The sequence below is a fragment of the Eschrichtius robustus genome, chromosome 4 (genome assembly GCF_028021215.1).
Source record: "Eschrichtius robustus isolate mEscRob2 chromosome 4, mEscRob2.pri, whole genome shotgun sequence".
In the NCBI taxonomy this organism is placed as follows: domain Eukaryota; kingdom Metazoa; phylum Chordata; class Mammalia; order Artiodactyla; family Eschrichtiidae; genus Eschrichtius; species Eschrichtius robustus.
Window position 1 is genome coordinate 149,492,683 of NC_090827.1, and position 25,964 is coordinate 149,518,646.

The 25,964-nt window shown below is 55.9% G+C and overlaps 1 protein-coding gene across 2 annotated transcripts in view; it reads right to left on the bottom strand.

Annotated features, from left to right (window-relative positions):
- ACOX3 (acyl-CoA oxidase 3, pristanoyl) overlaps positions 1–25,964 on the bottom strand; it is a 45,786-nt gene that overhangs the window by 12,608 nt on the left and 7,214 nt on the right. Inside the window, exons 3-14 of one of the 2 annotated variants that reach the window (XM_068543497.1) lie at positions 25,620–25,850; positions 24,625–24,699; positions 24,043–24,132; positions 23,002–23,145; positions 18,416–18,504; positions 13,161–13,257; positions 11,154–11,336; positions 9,336–9,458; positions 7,690–7,810; positions 5,490–5,612; positions 5,136–5,249; positions 263–378 (exon numbers count right to left, since the gene is read on the bottom strand). In XM_068543497.1, the coding sequence (XP_068399598.1) occupies positions 263–378; positions 5,136–5,249; positions 5,490–5,612; positions 7,690–7,810; positions 9,336–9,458; positions 11,154–11,336; positions 13,161–13,257; positions 18,416–18,504; positions 23,002–23,145; positions 24,043–24,132; positions 24,625–24,699; positions 25,620–25,850 (1,506 nt within the window). The remainder of the gene's footprint in view (positions 1–262; positions 379–5,135; positions 5,250–5,489; positions 5,613–7,689; positions 7,811–9,335; positions 9,459–11,153; positions 11,337–13,160; positions 13,258–18,415; positions 18,505–23,001; positions 23,146–24,042; positions 24,133–24,624; positions 24,700–25,619; positions 25,851–25,964) is intronic. The other variant, XM_068543498.1, reaches the window with a different exon arrangement.

Here is a 25,964-nt window from a genome sequence, read left to right on the forward strand (position 1 = left end):
ACCGGCACAGCTCCGGCCGACGGGCCACACACTTGTCGGGCACCTTAGGTATGATGCCCACAGCCTCTTCCACACGGGGCAAGGGCGGCGCCACCGTCCCAACAGCAAACCAAGGCGCGGAGAGGTCAGGCCAAGCGCCCGAGGTCACAGGGGCTGAGCACCAGGGCCTGCCACCACCAGGACGTGCAGCTCACCAAGGAAACGACAGTGCGGGAAGTAGGAGCGAATCGTTAGAAAAGCAACTTTTAAAACAAACACATACCTGACAGTTGTTTCTTGCTTCAAAGTCGTTGCTTCCCGATTGTTTCTCTTGATCTAATTTCTGATAACTCTCGTGGAGCAGGTAACAGACCAACCACTCGTATGCCGCCAGCGGGACTTCAAAACGAGAAACAGAGAGAACTGTAACCGATGCAACCGCAGGGCACCTCACCCTTGTCGAGAACTCAGTTCTCCAGTTTACAGGTGCGGAAACTGAGGCCCAGAGACGGGGGACTGCCTGCGGCACCCCCCCGGGGGGTGGCCGGGCTGGGACAGGCGCAGGTGAGGGTATTTCCTGGCTCTGCTGTGAGGCCAGCCGTGTTCTACACGGTTCTAGCGGCCACGGAGTCCACAGGGCCACGGAGTCCACAAGGCCACGGAGTCGCTCTGGGGGCAGCCACCTGGTTTACGATGAGGATACACAGTCTGGAAGGAGCTCGGATCCGCACGGACGTCGGGACGACTTTCCAGCAGGTGGTAGGAGGAGGGGCTCCCTGTCCACCTGGCCAGCCCGGCCCTGGGGCCCTGGGCCTCACACCGGCCCCCCAAGGCCTCGCCCCCCTCGCCCGAAAGCCCTGAAGGGGCAGAGAGGAAGCACCACGGCAGGGGTGTAGACAGACAGGGGCGGGCTGGGAGGGGCTGGAGGGAGACCGCCGTCCTCCTCCCCATCCCCCAGCGCTGTGCCCGCATCTGCGGGTCCTTCTCGTCACATCTCCGCTAGTTCCGAGGCCTCGGCGACCTCAGAACACCCTGCCCGGCAGGACTGCTACCGCCTCTTCCGTTAAGGACACAGGGCGTGAGGAGGAGCCCAGGCACATGGCGAGTGAGCAGGGTAGGGGTTAGGAGTCTGAAGCCACCACGCTTTCACCCCCGACCCAGGCAGAGGGCCCAGGGCCAGGGCGCCCAGGCCTGCGGGACCTGCAGCTGCTCTCGGCTCCAGACTCCCGGGTGGGATCTGGCCGAACTGGGTCTGGGCACAAAGGCGGGACACAGGGGACCTGGGATTTCCTTCGATGTCACACAGCCCGCTCCCTGGGAAGATGACACATGGTACCCACTGGGGTCCTGCTACAGACCCCCGACCGTTCCACGCTGTCGTATCCGTTACCGCATAGCACAGCTGAGAACTTCATTAAACAGCAAACGATCCGTCTCACTGGGCTGAGGAATTGAAGGCTCCAAGGCTGCAAGCAGCCTGGCCGAGCTCACACAGCTGTTCTCAGGGAGCCCAGTGAGGCGGGGGCGGGGACCTGGGACAAGGCACCCCTCCCAGAGGCCTGCCAGGTGGGGTGGCTGGAACGGGGCCCCCCGAAGTCACATCCATGTCCTAACCCCCTGAAACCTGTGAATGCGCCCTTACTCGGGCACAGGGTCTTTGCAGATGGAATGACGTGACAACACGGGGTCATCCTAGATCAGGGTGGCCCTGAATCCAATGAGAAAAAGGAGACGCGCAGACACAGAAGAGAGGCCGTGCGAAGGCAGAGGCAGAGATGCGGGATGCGGCCACAAGCCCAGGGACGCCTGCAGCCCCCATGAGCTGCGGAGACGAGGAGGGAGCCTCCCCGGAGCCTCCGGAGGGAGTGCGGCCCCGTCCACACTGGGACTTTGAGCTTCGGTCCAGGACACATTCCTGCTGTTTTCACACCCGGTCCTGTGCCACGGGACGTCCACAAACCAGTGGCCCAGGGCGCTGCCCTTCAGGACATCCCTGAAAAGCCAGGTGGACGCTGGAAACCAGCTCTGATGCCGACGGGGCCCACTCTGACGCATGTGTGTCCCAGGGTCTTTGTGGCTAAACTCTTCCTGCCGGATGGACCGTCACCAAGACGGTAACAGGTGGGCGCCACGGGGACTCAGATTTTCCATGATTTATTGACGTGGCAACAAAACCCAAGGAAGTCGCCAAGGCCAGAAGCCGCTCAGGCTAATTCCTGACTCCAGCCAGAGGCCCCACCATCCCAGGACGCAGCAACCGCGGCTGCTCCGGACTGTTCCCAGATGCTGCCCGGGCAGGCGACTCTCTGCAGAAGTGACCCGGCTCCCCGAGGGTCCCGCACCATGTGGAGCCCCCGTGCCTGATGTCAGCAACCCGTTCAGTTTGCTCTGTGCTCCGAGTGAGAAGCAAGCTTGATACATGAGTTGCTGGAACGTTTTTCTTTAGAAATTCCACGTTTAGCCCTTAATTCTTTACAGAGAAGTGGGTCACGCTGCTCTGTGCCCACACGGAAGGGGGGAGCCCCCAGTGAGCACACAAAAGGTACAGTCATAGCCGGGCGGCGTGTGGGCCACTCGGAGAGTCCGTCTGGGCGTGAGGAGTCATCGGGAACAAACGGGGAAACTGGCACAGGTGGGCAGTAACGCTGCTGCTTGGGGGGCTGCTGAAGGCCCAAGACAAATGCTGCTTCAACTGCAGTCCTCAAGGCCTTCCCAGTCTCCTGGGTCACAAATGGCCTTTGAGGCGCTGCCACACGGGGCCTCCTCGGGGCTCCCCTGGCTGCTTCCCTGCATCCCTCGAAGGCCCTGAGCGCTGCCTGTCTCCCCATGCCGGCCCCCCCAACCCAGGCGTGCTCCCAGGGCGGCCACTGTCACTACCGTCAATCACTCCGAGGTCTGCCCACCTGCATGGCCTCTCAGCGTCGGGGCTCCCCGACACGCCCACCGGGCACTCAATGTGGGACACCTGAACTCCCAGCTTCACCAGCACCCACCCCCCGGGGGGGGGGGGTCTCACCTGGCCCTCCATCGAACATACCACTCAAGCCGTCCTTTCCATCTGACCATCTCCCCTGCTCTCACCCAGCTCTCCCAACTCTCTCCTGCACTGCCCCTGCCCGGGTTCTGGTTTCCTGGCTGGTCTCCCGAGTCCAGCCTTGCTCTGCGTCGGCACCAGAGCATGCCTTCCAAAGTGGGGCTCTGGCCCAGGTGCGCCCCAGAAAGCAAGGCTTGGCCACCTGGCCCCAGATCCTCGGCTGGCACACAGCCCCAGGTGTGGGAGCCACCTGCTCTCCCACCACGCCCACCCCACGGCTCCTGTGTGGCTGACTGCCCCCCCCCACACTCCGCTCTGAACCTCCAAGACCCACCTCGCAAGCCGCCTTCCTGGGAAACAGCTAAGCTCACGCTGCAGGGGTCGCTCTGCACCCACCATTCCCAAGGGAGGGCCCCAGCTCATGGCGGCGAGCCCCCCACGAGGGCGGGGGGTACCGCATTCCCTCCTGATACCTTACAGGGGAAACTGAGGCTCAGAGAGGTTAAGCATCTAGCTCGAGGTTACACAGCTGACTCCAGACCCTGAGCTCCCAACCTCTGGGCGGTGCGCTGACCGCACCACGTACCCCTCTGAACACGTGATGCTACACAATCCTACTGTCCTGTGTATGTACACAAGGGTCAGAGCAGCCAACACGCTGAACTCCAGTTATTTAATATTTTTGCAAATAAGCCAACTAAAGGAAAGAACTGGGCCTCAGTTATTAAGCGACGTGCAGCTCCTCAACACTCAGGACCATTTGTTACACCCATCCTCAGCACACACGCACCCTCAGCACATAAATCAGAGGAACCAGACAGAGAAGTGCCCCACCCGGCCCCTCCCTCTCCAAATAAACCTTTTAATCCCTGAAGGAAAAATCTCCTGACCTTGCAGACAGCCCTCGCTCAATACTGGAAAGGTCTTGAATGTCCAGCCCTACGGAGCCCCAGGGTCATATGTCATTTACGGACTTTTTACCAAAAATGCAGCTGAGACAAAGGCTGGCCCCGAGATGTGGGATTTGATGATCGAATGCCCTGGAGACCAACGGCTGGCCGTGGGCTCCCTTCTCCACGTGGAGAAGATCATCAGTGTTGGATGCCAAGCCCCTGTTGTCAAATGAATTTTGTTTGCGTTCTTTGCTCCAGAAAATGTTTTCACTTTGTTGGAACGAGCAGAAATTAGAGCACCCACAGGAAAAACAGATGACACTGCCCTGGTGTGCTTCCTGATGCCGGTGCACAAAACAGCTTCTGCGTCCACAGTTCCAGCGAGAGGGGAAGGGACACAGCAGGCATAGCGGACACATCCTGAAGCTGGCACACCACGTGTTTACATTCTGATTTTACAGTGGGGGACAGTATTAGGGGAAAAAATTCCGGTGGGGTTGATGTTATTAGAATGATTAGGTCATTCCCGGGGGCTTCCTGGAGCAACATTTGGGGAGCTCTGTAACCATCAGAAAGAGATCTTCAAGTGTGTCCCTGCGTCCTCTTAGCGCTTTAAAAAGGGAGATGAAGGAGGTGAGTTATTGTCAGAAAAGCTGTAACAAAGTGTGGTGAGGGAGACGAAGCAATTACTAGCAGAAACGTTTCTGGCTGATGATGGCGATGAAGAAGATGGAGGAGAGACGGCTGGCAAGTCAGCCCAGCCGGGGTCTGACGCCTGCTCCGGCCGCTGGCACGCGCTGGGGTGGACTGGGCAGCCGTGGTCTCCTCTCCTGGAGACGTGAGCAGTGGTGTAGCCCGGCGGGGTCCCCCAGAGACGGCACGCCCAGTGCCCGCAGCTGCCGATGCTGCGATGTGTCACATGCCCTCCATCCTCCGAGTAAGGGAGGGGGGGCGGCTCCTTCACCCGGAGGACCCAGCGACCCGCCCCCAGGGGACACAAACACTCCGTAAAGCCAGGTGCCCTCCTGCCACGCCGAAGGCTCTCTGCTAACAGCGTTCCGTGGAACACACAGCATCTAGACAGCGGTTTTTGCGATTAAAATCACAACCGTTAACACGGTGGGGGGCCAGGAGCAGACCCAGCGCCCCTTGCTCTCTGGCAGATGGGCTGCCATTCCGGCTTCTGCCGGGCACAGTGCAACCTGGAGACACGGAGGGAGTGTACTTACCTGAGGAGTTCAAGCAGTCCTCCGGGCTGCAACCCTCGAACCTGTGGCCAAGGATGTTGGGATAGGCTTCCAGAAAGTCCACGGTCTTCAGCGGGCTCTCGATGCGGGCACCGCCTAGGAGCACAGCCAGTGACTCAGGAGAGCCAGGGACCCCCGCCAACCCCAGGGGACGTCTGGCGGAAGGACCCCACCTGGCCCAGCCCATCACTTCAGACGCTGGTCCATCCCCATTTGATCACACATTTCCTTCCTAAAAAACCCAGGGTCCATCCTGACAGAAGAGCTAGCTCAAGGGGGCCTGGGAACCGCACCCTCCTGCCCCCAACTGGGCTGCAGGGGCGCCAGCCTCCTCACCTTGGTCCCGGCGCACCAGCAGGCCAAGCAGGTAGTTGCTGGTCTGCTGCAGCAAGACGTTGTTGTCGCCTTCGTATGTGCAGTTCGGGTCGTTGTCATCTCTGAGGTCTCCCAGACGGTTCACTGCAAGGAGGCCCCAGCATTCTCGTCACTGGGGGTGCACATGTGAGAAGTGCCCCCCAACCCCCAACTGCCACCTGGGACTCTGAGGTCCCAGGCCCGGCTGGACCGGATGAAGCACTTCCCACCCTGCTCCCAGTGCCGACTCCACCCCCGACCCGCGGTGTGCCCTCTCGATCCAGCTGCTCCCTCTTTAAGGACATATTGGTGACACCCGCAAGGTCCCCAGGAAGAGAAGCGGGTGGCTCCCCATGAAGTCCCAGTGCCGTGCTCAAGAAGCATCCGCTGGCATCAGCCTCCCTGTCCCTATCATGAGCCTCTCAGGTCACCTGGCAAAGCGCCCTCCAGTGGGGTCACTGACAGAGCTGACTACCTGAGCGGCGGGAGGGTGCCCTTCTTCCTCTTCCAACTGCAGGAACCCTTCTTTTGACACGAGACATTTCAAATGTCTGAAGACAACTCTCGTTTTTCTCTTGTCTTTCCTACCAGTGAAATAACCCAATTCCTTTGCAGATTTTATAAAGTATGCTTCCCAGATCCTCACCACCTAGGTTTCCATCCTCTGACAGAGAATATTCTCCAAACGTAAGGCTGAGACGGGAGAAAGAGTAGGACCCTAACTGCTCACACTCACTATTGCTATGAACAGCCCAAGAGGGTGTAAGATGTTCTGCAGCAGACGTGAGGCTTGTGGTCACCTATGACACGCTGATCGTCTTCCTCTGACTTGCTGCCCATGCCACAGTTATACCACTGAACATGAAGGGCTAAGAGTGCCCTTAGAGAAATGATTTGCAACTGATATTTAAATCTAGATAAACGGCTTTACATTTATCCCTGCTGAGTTGGGCCTCACTGGCTTCAGCCCTGCTTGTATTATGCGATGACACTTCCTTTAGTCATTTTTGTTGTCTGCAGGGCTGCATGATTCAAGTTCCTCCTTCTAAACTATTTATAGTGTCTCTATGAGCTATAACAACAAATAAATACTACAAAGAGCATTGCACAGAGGACAAAACACATGGATGAGTAACTTCTGCAGCCCCACGGTTACCCACACGTCAGTAAACGTGGAGTGTGGAGGAGGGGAGGGGCCCCCCTGCCTGCTGCCCCCGCACGAGGAGTAACTGGGACACATCCCAGTTACTAAAAGCTCCTAAAAGGCTTCCGGAGGAATAAACTGTCAAGAAGGTCTCTGCCAGTTCTGTTGTTGCCTTCTCTGAGTAACCAGACTTTAACCAATCAGTTATTGAAGATTAGCACATGGGGAGTTAGGCAGGTAAGCTGCAATAATGATGATGACCACAATAATAATGATAATAATAACAGACCAAAATAACCGGGCACACGCCATATGCCCACACTGTGCTAAACCCTTCACGTGGGTTAGTTCACTTACTCGTTGCAAAAACCCCCGTTGTGCTATCCTATCATTAGTCCCATTTTATGGAGAAGAAAGCTGAGGAGTGGTGAGGGTGGGCAGCTTGCCCGCGGCTATGAAGCCCGTGACCGGCAGAGCCGGGATCCGGTCCCGGGCTGTCGGTCACCCCTCTCTCCACCATCCACCAGCTGACCGAACAGCTGCCAGTGTCAATAAAAGCCAACTCTCTTTTTCTAAGTTTCAGAATTTTTCTTCGGAACAAAACTTGGTGCCGGTTTACTGCCAAAGTCATTAACTAAAAAGTTCCAATTCAGATGAACAGATAAGCTCCTTTCTGTTCTGGTTTTCGGTCTCCACGCTGCCTCGTGACACCCGGATTTCGACAGAGGAACATCAGGTGGCAGCGAGCCGAGGGATTGGACTAGAGCAGGGGTTGGCAAACTTGCTCTAGAAAGTTCCAGCCAGTAAATGTTTTAGGCTTTGCCGAGACGGCTCAGCTCGGCGAGTGGAGTGGGAACACGGCCACAGGAAGTGTGTAAACGAATGGGCGTGACCGGGGGCCAATAAATCTTTATTCACAAAAACCTTTACCCACAGAGACAGCCTTTGGCCCGCAGGCTGTCGTTTGCCGACCCCTGGCCGTGAGCCGCATGGTGCGGGCGAGGACAGAAGACCAGCCCACGTGTCCCCAAAACCTACTGGCCAGATAGCCGTGTCCTCCGCACGCCTCCCGGCACTCCTGGATTCCGCGCTGGGCCATCCACGAGGCCAGGGGCTTGCCAGCCGACGCCAAGGCGTGGATCTCGCGTCCCAGCTCTGCCTTGGGAGAGAGAAGCCAACGAGAACAGGTGAAAAAAAGGCTCCGACCCCAGAGGTCGGGGTCAGTTCAAGCACAGCCTCAGAGGCTTACGTCCCCTCCAGTCTAATCCGAGGTACCCGACAACTACAAAGGAAAGAAACCCAGTTTTAGTTTAAAAAACAGGATTCAACTAAGCACGGATACCCTGCAGTACAGTCACACACCTTCATGACAGTGAAAATAAACGACCACAGCTCTGCCTAGCCGGTAAACACGGGGTGGGAGTGCGGGGGAGCGGGAAAGGCTGATCGCAGAAGAACATAACGTTATGACTCGGTTTACGCGAAGTTTGCAGCGGAGACTAAGAGGAAACCCAAGGGGTGGGAGGCGGTGCTGAGACACTGCCCCCAGGGGAGAGGGTGGCAGGTGGCCCAGAGGACTGCACAGACATGGCCACTCGGTCCACACTGCGCGGAGGGCCCAGCCAGCATCCCCAGCCTTAACACGTCTAGTAAATACTCTTGCGCGTCGACTCTATGTTCGATGCAAACAATTACAAGAAAGACACCCACGCACACCCGCTAAATAACGTGATGTGTTTTACCAGCATTTTCAACTTCAGAGAAGGGATACTTTATAACCTGTGCCTGGGTTGAAGCACTGAGTTTCAGAAAGAACAGAGCTCGATGACACTTCAAAACATTTTTAACAGGACAACTCCATTGTCAGCTGGCAAAAGTTTCAATGACTCACGCTTGGGAGAAAAAACACGCGTAACCCTGCACTCCTGATGAAACGGTCTTCAGGGTCACGGTCGTCGCGGTCGGTCTGACTGCTCAGCAGTGCACACTGCCGGCAACCCCCCGCCACCCACCCCACCTCTTGACTCCTGGATGTTTACGCTGAATATTCCAAAACGTGCTAATTTGATACAGGCTTTTCAGGGTGTGGTACATAACCCCGATCTGCAGCATTCCTAATCAGTTTTCAGACGCCCTTGGTGTGATTCACATTTCACCGCTGCCCATGAGGCAGCATAAGGGGGGAAGAAAACAACACGTGAACCGTCCACATAGAAATTAGCGGAGGACCCCTTTCTACGAAGGGGCCGATCTCAGTGGATTTGCACGCTCATTTCTGGAGCAAGGCCTCGCCTGTCAAGCCAAATCCAGTCAGCTGGATTCAGACCTTTGTCGGGTTGTTTACAAAGGGATCAGAGCCGTGAAATCGACGGAGGGGCCGGTAATGTGGATTTTGCAAAACCATCATGTTCTCAAGAGGAGAACAGCAGCTGAACTCACAGACGGGAACCAGGAGACGTGTCAGCACATCCTTGAGAATCGGGACTGTGGACACGTGCCTGACACGTTCCCATCGCAGTGAGGGCTCCGAGAGGACACAGCCCAGGGGTCAAGTCGGACGGAGCCTTCATCCCCACGAATCCGCGCACCGAGGTTGTTTTGAAAGAAAGGCTGAATCTGTGCTGTCCAACCCCAGTGAAATTTAAAGGATGATAAACGCTGCGGAGAAAAGCGGAGACCCTCACCTGCCTGGCGCTCCGGTCTTTCCCCACAAGGCCTTGCTGAAGCTCCACCAGATCCAGGAAGAGCGACTTGGAAAAGTGGTCCAAGGCATAGGCCGCGGCCAGGTACGGAAGTAAGCGCCATTGCTGAAACAGACAAATCCCTGCCTGGAGACCTCCAAGTGCCCCCAGGGCCCGCCTGCCTTCCCGGGTGGGCGACAGGGCTGGAGCGCCAGGAACCCGCTGCCCACCGTCCCCACTTGTTGTAGAAGGTCCTGCATGTCTCCCGGACCCACCCCTGTGACACCTGCCCCCCGACGCTCTTCCAGTGCAGCCAGGTCTCCTGCACCACCCTGATGACCCCACTCAAGGAGAAACTGTGCCGTGTGCACCGCCCTGCACGGCCCCCTCACCACTCTCCCATCCACGTGACCCCTGAGCCAGAGTAAATGCTGATCTACAAGAGAACTAAGAAAGCCAGGCGGCCGTGCCCGAGCGCGGGGCCCACGCGGCGATGCCTGTGCTTTGGGAGCCTACGGGGAATGAAGCGACCAACCCCCGAGCCAGACGGGGAAACAGGCTCACGGAGAGCCGAGGGAGGGTGTCTCTTTCACCAGTGCACATCCGCTGTTGCATGGATGGAGGGGGCGGAGCCTGAAAGGACCTGGGAGACAGGTGCCACCATCGGCAGCACGATGGTCACCTGCCGTTTCCTGGGTGTGGTCACGGTGCCAACTGCTTCTCATGCACTAACGTATTTAACCCTTACAGCCACTCACAGAGAGGTCTTATCATCAGTCCCAACTTACAAAGGAGAAAACTAGAGCACAGAGAGGTTCAGTGGCTTGCCCAAGGACACACAGCAGGGAGGGGGTGGACCTGGGGTCAGGAGCCCAAGCATGTGGCTCAGGTGGGCTCTCGTGACCGCTGAGCCAGGCATGATGCCCAGGCAGTCGGACGTGCCGTGACCTCACCAAGGCCACGGGGTTAGTGGTGTGGTGGACACTGTGCCAGCCAGGCATGAACCAGGCACTGGGCTTTTCCTTACTTGTTTATTTGGCATTAAAACAGGTTCACGGCCATAGCAAAAGAAGTGTTAAAAGAAACAACTTCAATTCAGTTACAATTTCCTGAAACTTTCGCTCAGATACACCTTTGCTCACGCCTAACTGGCCAAGACCTGGGTCCGATTTAGCTGTTGACTCTGGCAGGAGCCACCGACTCGATCCTCGGGGACCCACCTGGAACCCGGGGACAACCACCAGCCCACCTGGTGTGCAGGGCAGCTGCACGGTGTGCACAGAAGGGCTGGGGGCGCAGGGGCACTGGTGGGGGCTCGCTGTGATAAAATGCATGCCCCGCCCCGCCCCGGCGTCCAGGTGAAGCTCAGCCTGGGTTGCACCTTTGCCATCGAGGGCTGCCTCATCTCGGAGGACCTGGGGGGCGAGCATCCCCTCTGCCTAAGGACGTCACCACGAGCAGTGTTGCCCACGCAGCCGCTGGGTCCTGGGGTCACTGCCCAGGGACGGGACGGGCGCGTTGGAGCGCGGCCCGGACGTGCAGGGCCCTGCAGGTGGGCTGAGCGTGCACACCTGCTCCCTCGGCCTCACCAGCGCGCCTCCTGCTGGTCGTACACGCTCCTTTTCAACTAAAGACCGCTCATCGAGACCACGCGGGGCCCCAGACGCCGCACTCCTTCCCTGGGAGTGTCTGTCACTCCCGCTGTTAACTCCCGAAGAGGGCTGAGCAGCGACCAGTAACCCCGGTGCAGCGACCTAAGAGAGAAGCTATGTCTGCACGCGGAGCAGAAAGGAAGTGAACTCACGCCTGCGGAAGCTGTACCTGCATCGGATACTCCAGCACCAGTACTTCCTCCTCGTCTGCTGGTCCAAACTGACGCCTGGTGGCTGAGAAACGCAGAGCTATGGACACGGCCAGCTTCAGGTTCACGACGGACATGCCCGCGATGGCGACCCGGCCGGAGGACAGGCTGCCCAGGGACTCGCTGAAGTGCTGCCTGGCGTCCTGCAGGAGGAAAGCAGGTGAGGGCGGACCCGGGACCCGCAAGCTGCCTCGGGGACGGGCACAGACGTGGAGGGGCGCTCCTTTATTCACTCAACCCTTCCAGGCCCTGCCCCCGGGGCGCCCCAGACACAGGCCCCTGGGCCCAGGACGCCAAGCTGCATGGGGGCCGGCGTCCCCGTCACGGGAGGCTGTGGGGAGGCACGGAGGATGCCTAGCGACAGGAGGACGGGGCCCCGGGCAGATGCACCACCTGCAGAGACCTGCAAGCTGCCCCCTGGAAGTACGAAGCCCTGCTCCCGATCCCACCGAGGACCGGACAGCGTGCTGAGAGCGAGGCAGGAGCCGAGGGCAGAGGGCACGGCGGGCACCGACATTTCGTTTGTAGAACAGGCTCCTTCCCCCACCCCCTCACCCCCCACCTGGGATTCCTCCCGGCCCATCAAACCACCATTCTAAGGGGTGTGATGGTCATCTGTTGTCCTTTGTGATCTTTGAAACTGGGTAATTGCCTGCGTGCATCTATTTTTAATGTGTGGTCAATCACAATGCACTTATCGCTGTTTCCAACAGTGGCTTGTGCTTTAAGGGCCGTCGGCGGCGTTTGGGTACGTCCGCCCGTAAGCCTCACCAAATTATTCGATCACGTGCACCTCCCTTACCCTCTGCTACTTCTCCTGGGTTCACTTATTTTACTATTCGGGCTTTTCTTCCAAAATTATGTCCACTCTGGTATTTGTATGGCAACACTTCAAGCCTCTGGCCGAGAATATTTATTATGTTCCCACGCACGAATGACAGTCCAGTTGGATTTAGAAGAAGCATGTTTACAGTTGTCTTCCCTCAGTGGTTTGAAATGTCATCTCGCTGACTTCTTGCGTCCGGCGTCGCGCCGCAGAGCTCTGAGACGAAAGGGGGTTTCATTCCGTGGGAGGTGGCTCAGCGTCCTGTCTCCGGAAGACCTCAGCATCTTCTCTACGAGGTTCTGCCATTTCTCCGCAGTGAGTGTGGGATGGGAGATCCTGACTCCCCCTGTATGCGCCCCTCCGTCAAGGTTTTCTTCCTTCCTTACTTTAGAGACATTTATCTTCATCGCTTCTGCAAGACATTGTCTCCGTGGTTCTCTCCATCCTTTCCTGCCGCCTCCTTCACTCTGATTTCCAACCGCTAATTCACTCTCCCGCTGTATGCACCCCATCTGTTGGGTTCTCTCAATGACTTACTTTCGTACTTTTTGTTCATTTTTTTATATCGCTGTTTCCATTCTTGAACGGCTTCCTGCGTCTCCTCTAGCTTCTCTCGTCATCTGAAGGTACTTGTCACACTCGTTGAAGCCCTGTTTTCTAGGCTGCAAGCAGCCGAAGCTCAATGTCAGGCAGGGATCTCACACGCACACGTGCTCCCGGGACGCGTCATCCTGGCCGTGGGTTCAGGACCGGGAGGGCTCAGCTACCCTGACTTGGCCACGTCTGGAAAGCGCCCGGGGCCGTGCCACTGCATGTCTACACTCAGTGAACTTAGGGGCGTGGTCACCCCCGTTGGTGCACAGCCCACCAGGCGACCCTTCACTCTTAAGCCCCTGATGGGAAACAGAACTGGCGGGGGCCACCTCCTTAACTGAAGTGCCGGGGGGCTGGCAGGGGCGGGGCGGGGGGAGGTCATCGTGCTTGGGGCCCTGGGGGTGTGGCTGACCCAAGCACTCCTGTCCCTGTTGGCGGCACTGGGACCTGATCCTAGGCAGGTCTGCACGGGCCACGGGCTCCTGTGGTGACTATCCCCCTCTGAGCACAGGGGCTGGGTGTCCTGTGGGCCTGGAGGCAGCTGTACCTTAACATGGGTGACGTAGGTGCCCTCGGGGGTGATATCTCCTGAGCGGTTCAGCAGGTCCTGGCGAGGAATCCTGACCTTGTGGAACATGGCAAATCTGTGCGGAGACACAGCGCTTCTGGTTAAACTGGGGTCGGCCCCCGGGGCTTATCTCCTCTACCTCCTGAAACTCAGTCAAATGAAAGCAAAGGACAGCTCAAAAGGTGACATAATCCCCCCCAAAAAAACCCAAAAAACCCAACAAGACAAAAACGCAGGAGAGAGAAGGCACCAGTACACAGGACATTTCAACAAATTGTTCTATCCAAAAAAGGAGGTGTAAGCAAAAGGTGGTGTGAGTGATGGGCTCTGTGTGAGATAAAGCGGCCGTCTGCCGGTAATGATGGAGGCCAGCCCCCCCACCCCCCTACCCCCGGTGCTCGGACCTCAGGGCTGCAGGCGGGCTCCCGCTACACTGCACGCTGGGAGGAAACGTCCTCACTCGCTGCGGCCAGAACACCCGGGACCGGTCATTCAGCAGAAAAGGCGGGACCGTTTTCGTAAAGATGAGAATCTCCGGTTCTCACACTTGAATCCCACACCAGAGTCCACACACGGAGTGACAAAGTCAGCAATCTGAGGTTTTAAACGTCCCACGTCAAACAGGAGAACCGCAGCATCCCATTAGGGCTCCAGAGGCAGGCGAGTCAGCTCCCCTGAGCAGCTGAGAACACGCGTGCACACGCATCCCTGGGGATCACGCGTGTGTCAGTAATCGAAGGTATTTTCCATGGTTGTCAGGAAGGAAAATCTGTCTCACGATAGTGCAGGGAACAAGGTTATGCGAAGTAACGGGTGGTACAGACACTGTGCAAAAAAACCCAAACCATCTTAAAATATCAACAGTTCCGACGGTGCCTTATCTGATTTCCAAGCAGTTTAGATGTCACACAGAACATTCTTTTACGGAACCACGGGAAGCGGCTCTGGGAAGAGCAGCGGCGCCCCGCGGAGAAGGGGGGCAGCTCCTCGTGCCACCCCCCAGCTCCTCCTTGGATCCCAGGCTGCGCGGCTCCCCAGGCACCGTCCCGAGCCACGGTGCTCCCCCCACCCCGAGCTGTGTCTCGATGGTCTGTACCTCTTCTTGTCCCATTTCCTGCAACAGTCTCCCCCTGGCTCTTTCCAGACCCCACCTCGTGCCCCTGTCCCGCACACAGGAGCAGAGGCCTTTCTAAACTTCAGCTCGGAACGGTCACACCCGGCACGAGAATCTTGGGTCCCTGGGGCCAACAGAATCTAAACCCGTAGGAAAACGTGGTAAGCCCTCCGGCGGGACCCCTGTCAGCTGCTGCACCAGCACCGGCCTCCTGGTAGCCCGCAGCCACAGCTGGGTCACATCTGCCTGTGACCATCAAGCCGGCCAGGCCCTCTCCTGGCCTCTGGGCCGACAGCCCTCAGAGCGCTGCCACCTCCTCCAAGATGCCTGCCACGATTCCCACCCCTGCCCCGAGGTGAGCACCCAGGGGTCCCACAGCACCATTAAATGGCGGTCCTGGCCACGTTGCCCACTGAGCCACTTGCTTCTCGGTGGCAGTTAGTGACCCTGTTATGAGGGGGCCACGTGCCTGGCACCTAGCAGACACGTAATAAGTGCCGGGGATGAATCAACAGCGGCGAGACATCGTCCTTAGGGCGCTGGTGCACCTCCACAGAACCCCGAGTCCCGGGGCAGCCTTGAGGGGTGACACAGCCAGTGCACCTGGGGAAGAGCTGAGACCCGGGGCTGGGCGCGGGGCGGCTGGAGGGGCCCCTCCCCAATTCCTTCGGAAGCGACTAGGATTTCTGCACGCGAGGCCACCAGGCCCCCACCAGCATCCAGGCCAGGGTCTCCCTCCGGCGTGTGAAACGCAGGCCCGGCCCAAGCATCCGAAGGCACTGCCTGGAGGGAGCCACTCGTCAGGGCCTTTGTGGGGTGGCTCTGACTGGCCCCGGGAGCCTTTGGGGGGTTCAGACACCCACGTCTCAAGAACGCCCGGCCTCAGTGCCGATGTCCCTGGTCTGGTCCAGCTCGTCACTTGAAAGGCAAGGAATGCTTCTCCAAGTCTGATGTTGTCAACTCAGAGCGCCCTTTTTAAGGAGTGGAAAATCTTCACCCCTCCCTGCCGCACAGGGATGCAACAAGGCTGAATATATTTATAGTTGCGAAAATATTCGCTCGAGTTTAACTGAAATCAAAATTTTACACATTCTCTTTCGAGCACTGCCATGTGGCAAAGGCTGTTCCAGAAACAGTCGATGCTGGCCAGCCTGGTCAGAATCCCCAGTGTCCCCAGAGGGCACGGGGGGGCGGGGGCCCGCATAGGTTGTATCTGACATGGGGTGTGCGTGACTTGGGGTGTGTGACACGACAGTGTGAGCATACGGCAGGGCTGGGGAGCTTGTGGGCGGCAGGCCCTGCTCCCAGGCCCCGCACCCCCTTCCTCCCGGGCCTCTCGCTCCACGTCCCAGTGACCTCCTCGCTCCTGGGGCCTCTCACTGCTGCCCCAGCCCCACCGGGGCCCCAGTGCCTCATGGGACGTCCTCCCAGCCGCTCTCGAGATGCTTCCCCGCCTCACCTCTGAGCAAGTGTGAGGAAGCCCTGCAGCCCACCTTGAAGGTGAGGTTCAACAGTTCACTTGAGGGATCTTTACTGGTTTGCTTTCAGAGTTATTTGGCTAAAAGTAATCCGTGCGATTTACGTCTGCCTCTGATTTCCAGACAGCCTTCCCACAGACGCGCGAATTCTTGTGACCTACCTATGAATTGTTAACCACTTTTTCAAAATAAAAGATCTCGGACAAAACTCACTCAATCGCAACACTGCTCCTCAAGCAGCAGGCAAGCAGGGAAAGCCAGGGACTCAGACCCGCGCGCCCTCTGCTGGGCGTGCGCCCCGAAGCTGGCGGGGACAGCTGCGTTTCTGGCGGGGCGGGCACTGCCTGCGTCACCGCCCCTGGCCCACATCCCAGCCCCAGCCCAGGGGCCGAGGGACCCCAGGCACCACTGAACCTTCAAAGGCTCAGGGACCGGGTACGGCTGCTTCCACGTCCCGTCCGCCGGCCTCCAAGTGGCCCCGTGGGAACGGCGACTCTGGTTTGGGGGGGCCGCTCTGAGCCGGCTTCAGGGTGGTCACCATGCTGCCCCCTGGCGGCACCCGGGCTGGCACTGCTGAGTCTCAGAAAAGCTTGGCTCCTCTGACGCGACATGTTTATTTAGGAGGGCCTTTGCGACATCGGCGTGACTCCCTGGGACCATCGCCATAAGAGACAAATACTCAGGCTCTAAAACGGGACTTGATTTGGGAGAACCAAGTGCAGAGTTTTTCACGGATGTCCCAAAACAGTGTTAAAGGTTCTAACTTGTAAAACCAAATGAACGGAGACTGGAGATCTGTGACCTCGCCCAAGGCCTTCCTTGGACAGCAGTGACCCGGAAGCACTTGTTCACAGCTGGAGGGTCATTTCCCACCGCCAGGCGCCTGGAGATACACCTGCCCGGCCTTACGTGTGAGCACAGACCCTTCCACAGACGGAGTCACCACACACGCATTCTCCGGGTCCCACACTGGGACGCGTGGATCTAATAAAAGGACGCTCGTGCTCAGAGCCCAGAGCAAGACGGGGCCTTCCACCTCCACCTCCCGCACGGTCCTCCTTGATGCTGGCTCACCTCGGCCAGATCGGGTGCATCTTCTCAAACACACCGAGCCGCGTGGCGGCCTCGCTTTGAGGGCTGCAGAGCTTCCCCTGCCCCAAGGACCACAGGCCACATGGCCCGTCCCTGCCGGGGGGGGCCCCATGCACCCACACAAAGCAGTGATGGAAGGAAACTGACACCCTCCTCCCCCCACCCCAGGCTCCAGCGTTAATTAACACAGGCCAGCGAGAGAGGCACTCGAAGCTCTAGACAGGTATTGGATAGAAGGGCTGTGTGTGTGTGTGTGTGTGTGTGTGTGTGTGTGTGTGTGTGTGTGTGTGTGTGTGTGTGTGTGTGTGTTTCTGGTTTCACTTTTTAGCGACATCCTTCCATTTTCTCCTCCAGCTACACAGAGTGAAAATCGATGGTTCTCCCGCCCTGTCTGGTACAGGCTGGGGCCCCACCTGTTCTGAGGGTCCAAGCAGAGGTTTGAGACACTCTCCGTGCCCCCAGCTCCCCTACCTCTGGAGAGGGGCGACAGCTGAAAGGAGGTTTCTCCACGCTTAGGGTGGTGGGAGACCACCTGGCCCAGCTTCTGTCTCGGAGATGAACTGCCTCCTGATTTACACTCAAGATGACCGGGGTCAGGATAACCAGCTCAAACTACGGCAAGGCGGGCTCCTCTGTTCTCTGCCCCCCGACGAAGTGGCAGGTATGCAAACGTTCCCGAGACGCAGTGTGAGGTACACGACTAAGGAACCCCCGGCTGTGCTTCCCCCCCCAGGTAGAAAGCATCTCAGGAGAACAGAGGGGCACAAAGCATCTCAGCCAGGCTTTCCGGGAGACGGCATGTGAGTCCCGCCCGCAGGCGCAGGTCGGGGAGCGCTGACAGGTAGCAAAGGTCGGTAAGACCGTGCCCGGCCCCCAGGCAGGGCTACGCGGGGGCCCGGCTTGCAGACATCATGCCTGCCCACCTTACAGACGAGGAGACGGCCAAGAAAGCTGGTCAAGACAACACAAAGAGGCAGAGGTGGACCCAGGATTTGAACCCAAATCTGTCTGATTCCAAAACTCATGCCATGAATGAGCCCGGGAATCCCTCAGGGAGACTCCAAGGCCCTTCCTGACGTGGCTCCCCTGCCCACCCGCCCCCCTCCAGCTCCCCAAGCCCAGGTCTCATCTCAGACCACTCTGACCCCGCTACCCGGAACCCGGCTCTATCCCCAGAAGCAGCGTGGACACCTGTTGGGTGCCTGAGCTCCAGGATGGGGAGCAGGCCTGGGTCACAGGCTGAGGCCCCACGGGATATGGGTGTCCAGCCTGAGCCTGGCCTGAGAGCTGGAGCGGCCACCTGCTGGGGAGAAGTTTTTGTGCTCTGCACTTGGGGCCACTTATGTCTCCTGAAGCTGGAGTACAAACAGGACCCGGCCCTTTCCAGCATGATCTCAGGTGCAGAGGTGAGGCGCATCCCGCAGGAGTCTGGGAGGGTACGGGGACAGCACTGAGGGACCCGGTGGGCTCACAGGTAGGACGTACTGAGCAGGCAGCCTTGAGGAACGACCCCTGGAGGAGTGACCGTCAAGCACAAGGTACGCGCTCACCCATTGTCCAGACCGTTCTGTCCAAGCTTCTTTCCGATGTCGCCAACCATCACCCCTGGCATGGGAAGAAGGGTCTTCGGGTCCCGAATCTGCACAAACCACAGATGGCAACTCTCAGGACCACACGAAAATCAAGATGAGAATGTTCGAAACCCCCAGTGACCGAGCCACAGGCTCCCTCCGTGTAGCTGCCGTGGGTTAAAGTGTCCTCCAAACATGTGACCTTGATGGGACACAGGGTCCTTGCAGGTGTAATTAAGGATCTGGAGGTGAGGTCCCTCTGGGTTACCTGGGTGGGCCCTGAGTCCAATGACCGCTGTCCTCCAAGAGTCAGGGGAGGAGAGGGCATGGAGAGAGCGGGGCCACGTGCAGACGGAAGCAGAGACGGGAGGGAAGCGGCCACAGCCCAGGAACTCTGGGGTCACCAGAAGCTGGAAGAGACAGAGGAAGGACCCTCCCATGGGGCCTCCGGCGGGAGTGTGGACTTTCTGACACCTTGATTTCAGACCTCTGGCCTCCAGACTGTGGAGAGTAAATTTCTGTGGTTTCAGGCCCCTAGTCTGTGGTGCTTTGTTTGGTTATGGTGGCCCCAGGACGCTGACGTAGGAGCTGATTAGTACGTGCTGCCTGGAGAATGCCAGGCATTTCCCAGTCACATTTTAGATGGAGGACTTTCCACTGGCTTTTAACGAAATGACAAAACGGTTGTGCACATGCTTGCTGTGGATTATTTCTGTAAATCTCTGCTCCCCCAAATGAGTTTCCAGTAAATATACTTACTAACACACACACAGACAGCTAGCTGACTGGCCCTCGCTTCGTGCGCCCTAAGCGGACAGTATGGAGTTTCGTTCTCAAAGACTTTTAGTGATTCGTACCAGGCGTGACTGCGCCACCCTCCCCTCCCAGTGTCATTTGCCGACGTCTGCTGATATTTTTGGTTGTCATGAGTGGTGGGTACTACAGACGTCTCGTGGGTAGAGGCCAGCAATGCTAAGCATCCTACGGTGCATAGGGTGGTCCCGCAGCCTGGAATTCTCCAGCCCCGAATGCCAACGGCACGAAGGCTGACAAAAACATCCGTGTTAAAGAACTACTGAATTTGCACTATTAGAAATTTAGCTGTTTGTATGAATTGCTAGTTTTTCTTTCTTTCAGTGGAACAGTTAGCTAATTTAGTTGAACTTTATAATACAGATAAAATAAAATTGGAAGCTAGCGACAAACAATAAGGCTCAGTAAAGATTCAGATAAGAACTCTTGAAATCCTTAGGAAACAGAAAAAAATAGTTTTACAAAAAAGATGGAGAGGAGAAGAGATATAAAAAACAGTTAGTGATTTTCAAGTCATCAAACAGAAAAATACTGCTAATGCCAGTTTTCAGTTCATCTAGAAAGAAATGATAAGATAGTCCTTACAAACTTCATGTTAACCTCTCAAATCAAGGAAAGGACGCTCACTAAAGTCAAAACCAGAATTAAGTTAACGGTCTCCTCTTCTCAAAAGTATTTAATTGTATCAATTTACATATAACATTTCCCACAATATTTGGAGACTGTCCACCTGATATGATAACAAACCTGCAATAAATTATGCCCTCCGGTAGGTACACACTACTACGTATAAAGTAAATAAGCTACAGGGATACATTGTATAGCACAGGGAATATAGCCAATATTTAATAATAACTTTAAATGGAGTACAATCTATAAAAATTTTGAATTACTGTATTGTACACCTGAAACTAATATAACGTTGTAAATCAAGTATACCTCAATAAAAAAAAAAAACAAAACTTTTTTACTTAAAGAAAAAGAAGTATTGGTACCTAAGCAGTGTAAGCCACTACACTGTATTAAACTAATCCTGTTGAATTTTCCAATAAAAAAAATTATACCCCTCCACTTTATCAGCTAATGACCTATGGCACATATCACATTCTAATTAAATAGTTTTGTGATGACTTATGTCAACCTCTCTTTCTGAGTAGACGGTAAACTCCAGGAGGACAGGATTCACGCCACCCTCGAGCCTGCACTGGATATGCACTAATTACACAGAGAGGATATGCCAGATGGAGGGGCGACAACATCCTACCGAGTGTTTAAGGCACAACGTGTAACAGAATCCAGAACACCATGGCTCTATAGTCTAAGAACCAGAGACACTGAAAGACGTTGCATTCAAGTCCAATTTCCATAGGAAGTTCACCTCGGGTACAAATCTATACTCCAGAAACAGTGTATGGTGGCCTTAGGTATCAAAAAATACACCTGGTCTGCAGGGGTTCATTGCAAATTGAAAAATAAGGACATGAGCACCAAAGGGAAATGGGTCAACTGGACGTTGTCAAAATTCAAGCCCTTGTGCACAGAGGACGTTATCGAGAAAGTGAAGATAATTTTAGAACAGGAGGAAATCTTTGCACACCATCCATCTGATAAGGCTTAGTATGCAGAATATATAAAGAACCCTTGTGACTCACCAAAAATCACAAACGATCCGATTAAGAAATGAACTGAGAGTCTGAACATACAACTGGATGATGACCAGACCACGTGTGAAAGCAGGGCTCTGACCCTCGGCCCGCAGCCGCCAGCACCGGGAGCCAGCCTGCTGGGAGTCAGACCTGCAGGAGGGCAGACTGCTGTCTCTAGTGACAAGCCAGGAAGCCAAACAGCCACCCCTGAACAATCGGCCGGGACTCGATCAATACTGACAGCCTGCCTAATCGCTGTCCTGCTTCCAACTCAGGACCAACCCCAGAAGGTCCAACCTGCCCCCCGAATAGTCACATGGATGGGATGCCTCCCTCTTCCGGTAGCCCCTCCCCCCAACCAGGCCTCCAGCCCCATCAGGCACCCTGAGCCCCCTTTTCCCCACTGGGAAGCTCACCCACTCCTCTGCCTGCCTCTGGGTCTCTGCCAATCACAGTGACGAAGGCTGACCCCCGGCTCAGCCAGCTCTGAGCAAACAGCCTTTGCTTTCTCAGTCCCTGCTTGGTTCCGTAGGGCAAAGGATTTGAATAGACATTTTGACAAAGAAGATAAGCAAGTGGCATAGGAAAATATGTTCCACATCGTTGGTTATTAATTAAGAAAATGCAAATCAAAATCGCAACCAGATACGGCTTCATACCCACTAGGGTGGTTATGGGGAAGAAAAAGGAAAACAACAAGTGTTGGTGAGGAGGTGAAGAAACTGGAGCCCTCGGCATTGCAGGTGGGGGTGTAAAACGGTGGAAACTAGTATGGGATTCTACAAAAAGTTTAACACAGAATGACCATACGACCCAGCAATTCCACGCCTAGGTACCTACCCCGAAGAACTGAAGACTGGTGTCCAAACAGACACTGCTCATGAATGTTGACAGTGACATTACTCCCAACAGCCAAAGGGTGAAACCACCCAAGATCCATCAAAGGACGAATGCATACACAAACTGTGGACCACCCACATAATGGATCATTCAGGCTTAAAAAGGAAGGGGGTTCTGGGACAGGCTGCAACGTGGATGAACTTCAAAAACACGTGAAGAGAAAGATGTCAGACACAAAAGGTCACATAGTGCATGATGCGTTTTATATGAAACATCCAGAAGAGGCAGATGCATAGAGACGGAAGGCAGACCACTGGTTGCCAGAGCTGGGGAGGGTGGCAGGGAGGCAGTGCTGAATGAGTGCGGGGTTTCTTCTAGAAAGGAAACGCTCTGAAACTGGAGAGATACAACATCGTGAATTCCCGAAATGCCACTAAATTGTTCTCTTTAAAATGGTTAATTTTGATAATTCCCTGGTGGTCCAGTGGTTCAGACTCTGTGCTTTCACTGCTGTGGGCCCGGGTTCAACCCCTGGTCGGGGAACTAAGATCCCGCAAGCCACACAGCGCAGCCAAAAAAATAAATTAAGTTAATTTAATTTAAATAGAAATAAAATGGTTAATTGCATGTTACATGAATTTCAGCTCAATTAAAAAAAAATGATTATTTTCTTCTCTCATGAGAGCACCGCCCCCATCAGAAAAGCCTATGAGAATAAAAAATGCCAGAATGGGTCTGGGGGTGGGGGAAGCAGGGTGTCATTCAGTATCCAGTCAGCCCAGATAGAAAGGTCCTGGAGAACCTCCCAGAGCTCCAAGTCCAGGGACACTGCAGCCGCCCTTGGCAGCGGGAAACAGGCCGGCCATCCCAGGCACCCCCGATGGCCAAAGCTCCGTTTGTGACCCAGGAAGGGGCTACATGAAAGCCCCCAAGTCAGACTTCACGTCGGAACGCCTGGAGCCCCTGAGACCGGCTGCCGGAGCCTGGGGGGTGGGGGCAGGTGTCCCCACCATGCCAGTGTGGCCCCCAGGAGGACGGAGATTCTCCCCCAGATGATCCTGGGCTCAGGGTTTCTCAGCGGCAGCACACTGACACGTGGGGCTGATCAGGCTTCTGGCGGGGGGTGGCAGCAGGGCTGTCGCGTGTACTACAGGGTGTTTAAGGCACCCTTGGTCTGTACCCCAGATGCCAGAAGCATCCCGTCCCCAGCTGTGATGAAAATGTCACCAGACTGGCCAGACACCCCCGGGTAAAACCTGCCCCTACCTGCACGACAAAGGGGTGCAGCCCGTGGCACTGGCCCCCCGGCGTGTACAGCTGAGCGAACACCACCGCGTGCGTAGCCGTCTTGCCCATATTGCCAACCCAGAACTTGGCGGCTTCGAAATCAGGGGAATGTATGATGATTTCCTGCACGAGGAAAAAAAATTAAAGTTACAGTTGGAGACTAGGGAATACACGGAATTTCTTTCTCTCTTTGACACACTCGATTTTCTCTGTTCAAAATCTTTTGAGGCAAGAGCAAGAACGGGCTGAAGGTTATCTCCTGCATGGCACAGGTAGCCCTGCTTTTAAACAGAGCATATCCTGGGTCTTATGACTTAAAGAAGCACCTTCCTATGGAAAACGATGACCAGTATGTCGAACAATAAAATATACGCAAACTATCTTGGAAGCAGGATGCGAGCAGCAGAGGTCACAGATCCCCCGCACGCCCCGTCCTCTCCGCCTCCCTCACTGCCGTCCACAGTGCTGACCGCCCCACACACCACAACCCCATCTGTTCACAGGCTCGCCTCCTCTAGAGCACGTGCCCCCTGACAGCAAGGACTGCCGGGGTCCCACGGGCACGTGCCACGAGAATCCACGAATGCAGGAGGAGTGCCAGGACCGGAGGGGCCGGGCCACTGCCCGAAAGAGCCTGGCCACAGGCAGGGGATGCAGACAGACAGCTAGAGAGGGACAGGGGTCACAGAGAATCTTCTTTACTGTTTGATCTACAAAGCAGGAGCAGATTGAACAGTTTACAAATCATACACCAAACCTGGTAAACAAAGAAATAAATTTTACCAAATGATAGCTCGTGCCTTCACCACATTCAAATTCCACCCAAATCCAAACCAGGACAGATCTCCGGGTGGGACTGGGTTTCACCTCTCACAGCCTTTATCTCCTAAGCTCCATTGTTCTGCGTGACAGCTCTCAGTGTGCACTCATGTAGAAAGACGGGTTTCTTGGTCTAATTACATGACAACACCACGTTTCATGTGCTCGAAGCCCACAGACAGACGGGCGGGTATCACCTACCTCAGTGGTGGGGTCATAGTGAGCGGTCGTCCGCATGGCCTTGGTATTACTCCCGTGACTCACTTCAGTCAGAGCAAAACATCCAAAAATCTAATGTGGAAACAGAAAATGATGTAAGGCGAGGGTCCCCTTCGTGGAGGGACCCTGTCAACACCCTTCCCTTACGGCCTAAACCACCCATCAACGCCCCAAATCTCCATTTCCTATCTAACAACCAGTGACCTTACTGAGCCATCCCGCCGTGCCGGCCGCCGGCCGCAGCTCCCGCCTGTGAGAACAGCAGGTTGGATAAGCGGACGGCGGCCTCGCTAAGTCAGCACGGCGGCAAGAACGGCTCCGGGGCAGCAGGAGACAACGGAAGGCTTTACCTCGATAACAAAAACCTAAATTCCTATAACGCTGGGAATCTGGCACACCCCAGTGTGGTAAACAACAGCCTTAGCTATTTGGTGAAAAGCCTGAGAACATCATGAAATAAGACGGGCATCCCTACCCTCTGCTGCAAGCTGCCCCTTCCACAAACCTCTAAGGGGAACAGGGAACAGGACATGAGCTCACGACTTACCACGAACCTCCACTGACCTCCATATTGAAGATCTTTGGAAGGTATTTGAAATGCCTTTCAGAACCAGAGTTGTAGATCGCTGATCCAAAGGTCTGAAAATATAACATCATGATGTAAAAGGGTGGAAGCTAATGAGTGCTGCCCCCCTGGGACTTCACACCCACCCTACCACGGTCCCTCAGCACCACAGCGTCCCACAGCGAGGTCACCAGGTTCCCAGAGGTAAGGGCACTGGCGTCCAAGGTCCAGGGTCCCCTGAGACACAGCCTTGAGCTCGTGCAGTGGCGAGACCTGGGTCCTTGTCCCAAGCAGTTTACGTGAGTTACACAGAACTGTGAGGGTCCATGAACAGCAAGGAGATGGGGGTGGGATGAGGGATGAGGGTGCAGGAAGGGCAGAGTGAGCCCACCTTTCCTTCACACAGCACGTGGATGAGGCCTCCGTCTCAAGTTCAGCTCTACCCATGTATTTGAGGCAGAAACACGGGCTTCACCTTTGACCTACTTTCTCTCTCTGTCTCTCTCTCTCTCTCTCTCTCTCTCTCTGTCTCTCTCTCTCTATCTTTCTTTCTCTCTCTCTCTCCCTCCCTTTCTTTCTTTCTTTATTTTTTGGTATAAAGCAAAAGTCCCAAAGCTCCTGTTCCTATGGGGCTTTAACTTCACAGCACTGCACTTTATCCAAGGACTTAACGCGTAAATATTTGCATAAATGGCTGAAAAAACATCGGCCTTCTCACTAAAAGTCACAAGATCTGCCCACACATTCTCATCTCTGCTTTTGTTTCCTATCTTATTTTCTAGAAATCGCTTTAAATGAACATTTCCCCAACGCACAGATCTCCCAAAACTTTAGAAGCAGGCAAACGCTGACAACCACGAACCCACAAAGGCACCTGTCTCCCTCTCACGGGCCGAGTGTGCCTTAGGTCCACGTGGACAGACAGCCGTCGTGGCCCCGGGGCGCAGGGTGAGAGTGGGGATCTCTCTCCTCTCCTCTCCTGGGGCTGACTCACCAGCGTGTGCAGGAAGAACTTGGTGGCCAGGGACCAGTCATACATGCCCAGGCACTGGATCAGCGCCAAGACCCTCTGCGGGCTCCCCAGCAAGTCCTCCACGCGGAGGAAGTCGTATTCGAAGACCCGCTTGCAGCGCAGGAAGTTCAGCTCCCGGTACTTCTCCAGCGAGAGACTGCCGGGGGGATGGGCGAAGAGGGGGTCGTTCTCCAGAGCCGAGAAGATGTTTTTCTGGAAACGCAGGGGGCACGGAATGGCTGATTTGGAGGTAAAGTATGGAATGTCGCTATGCTCTGGCTTATGTGGATTTCTCATGGCCACGTCTCATGGCCTCAGACGTGCAGT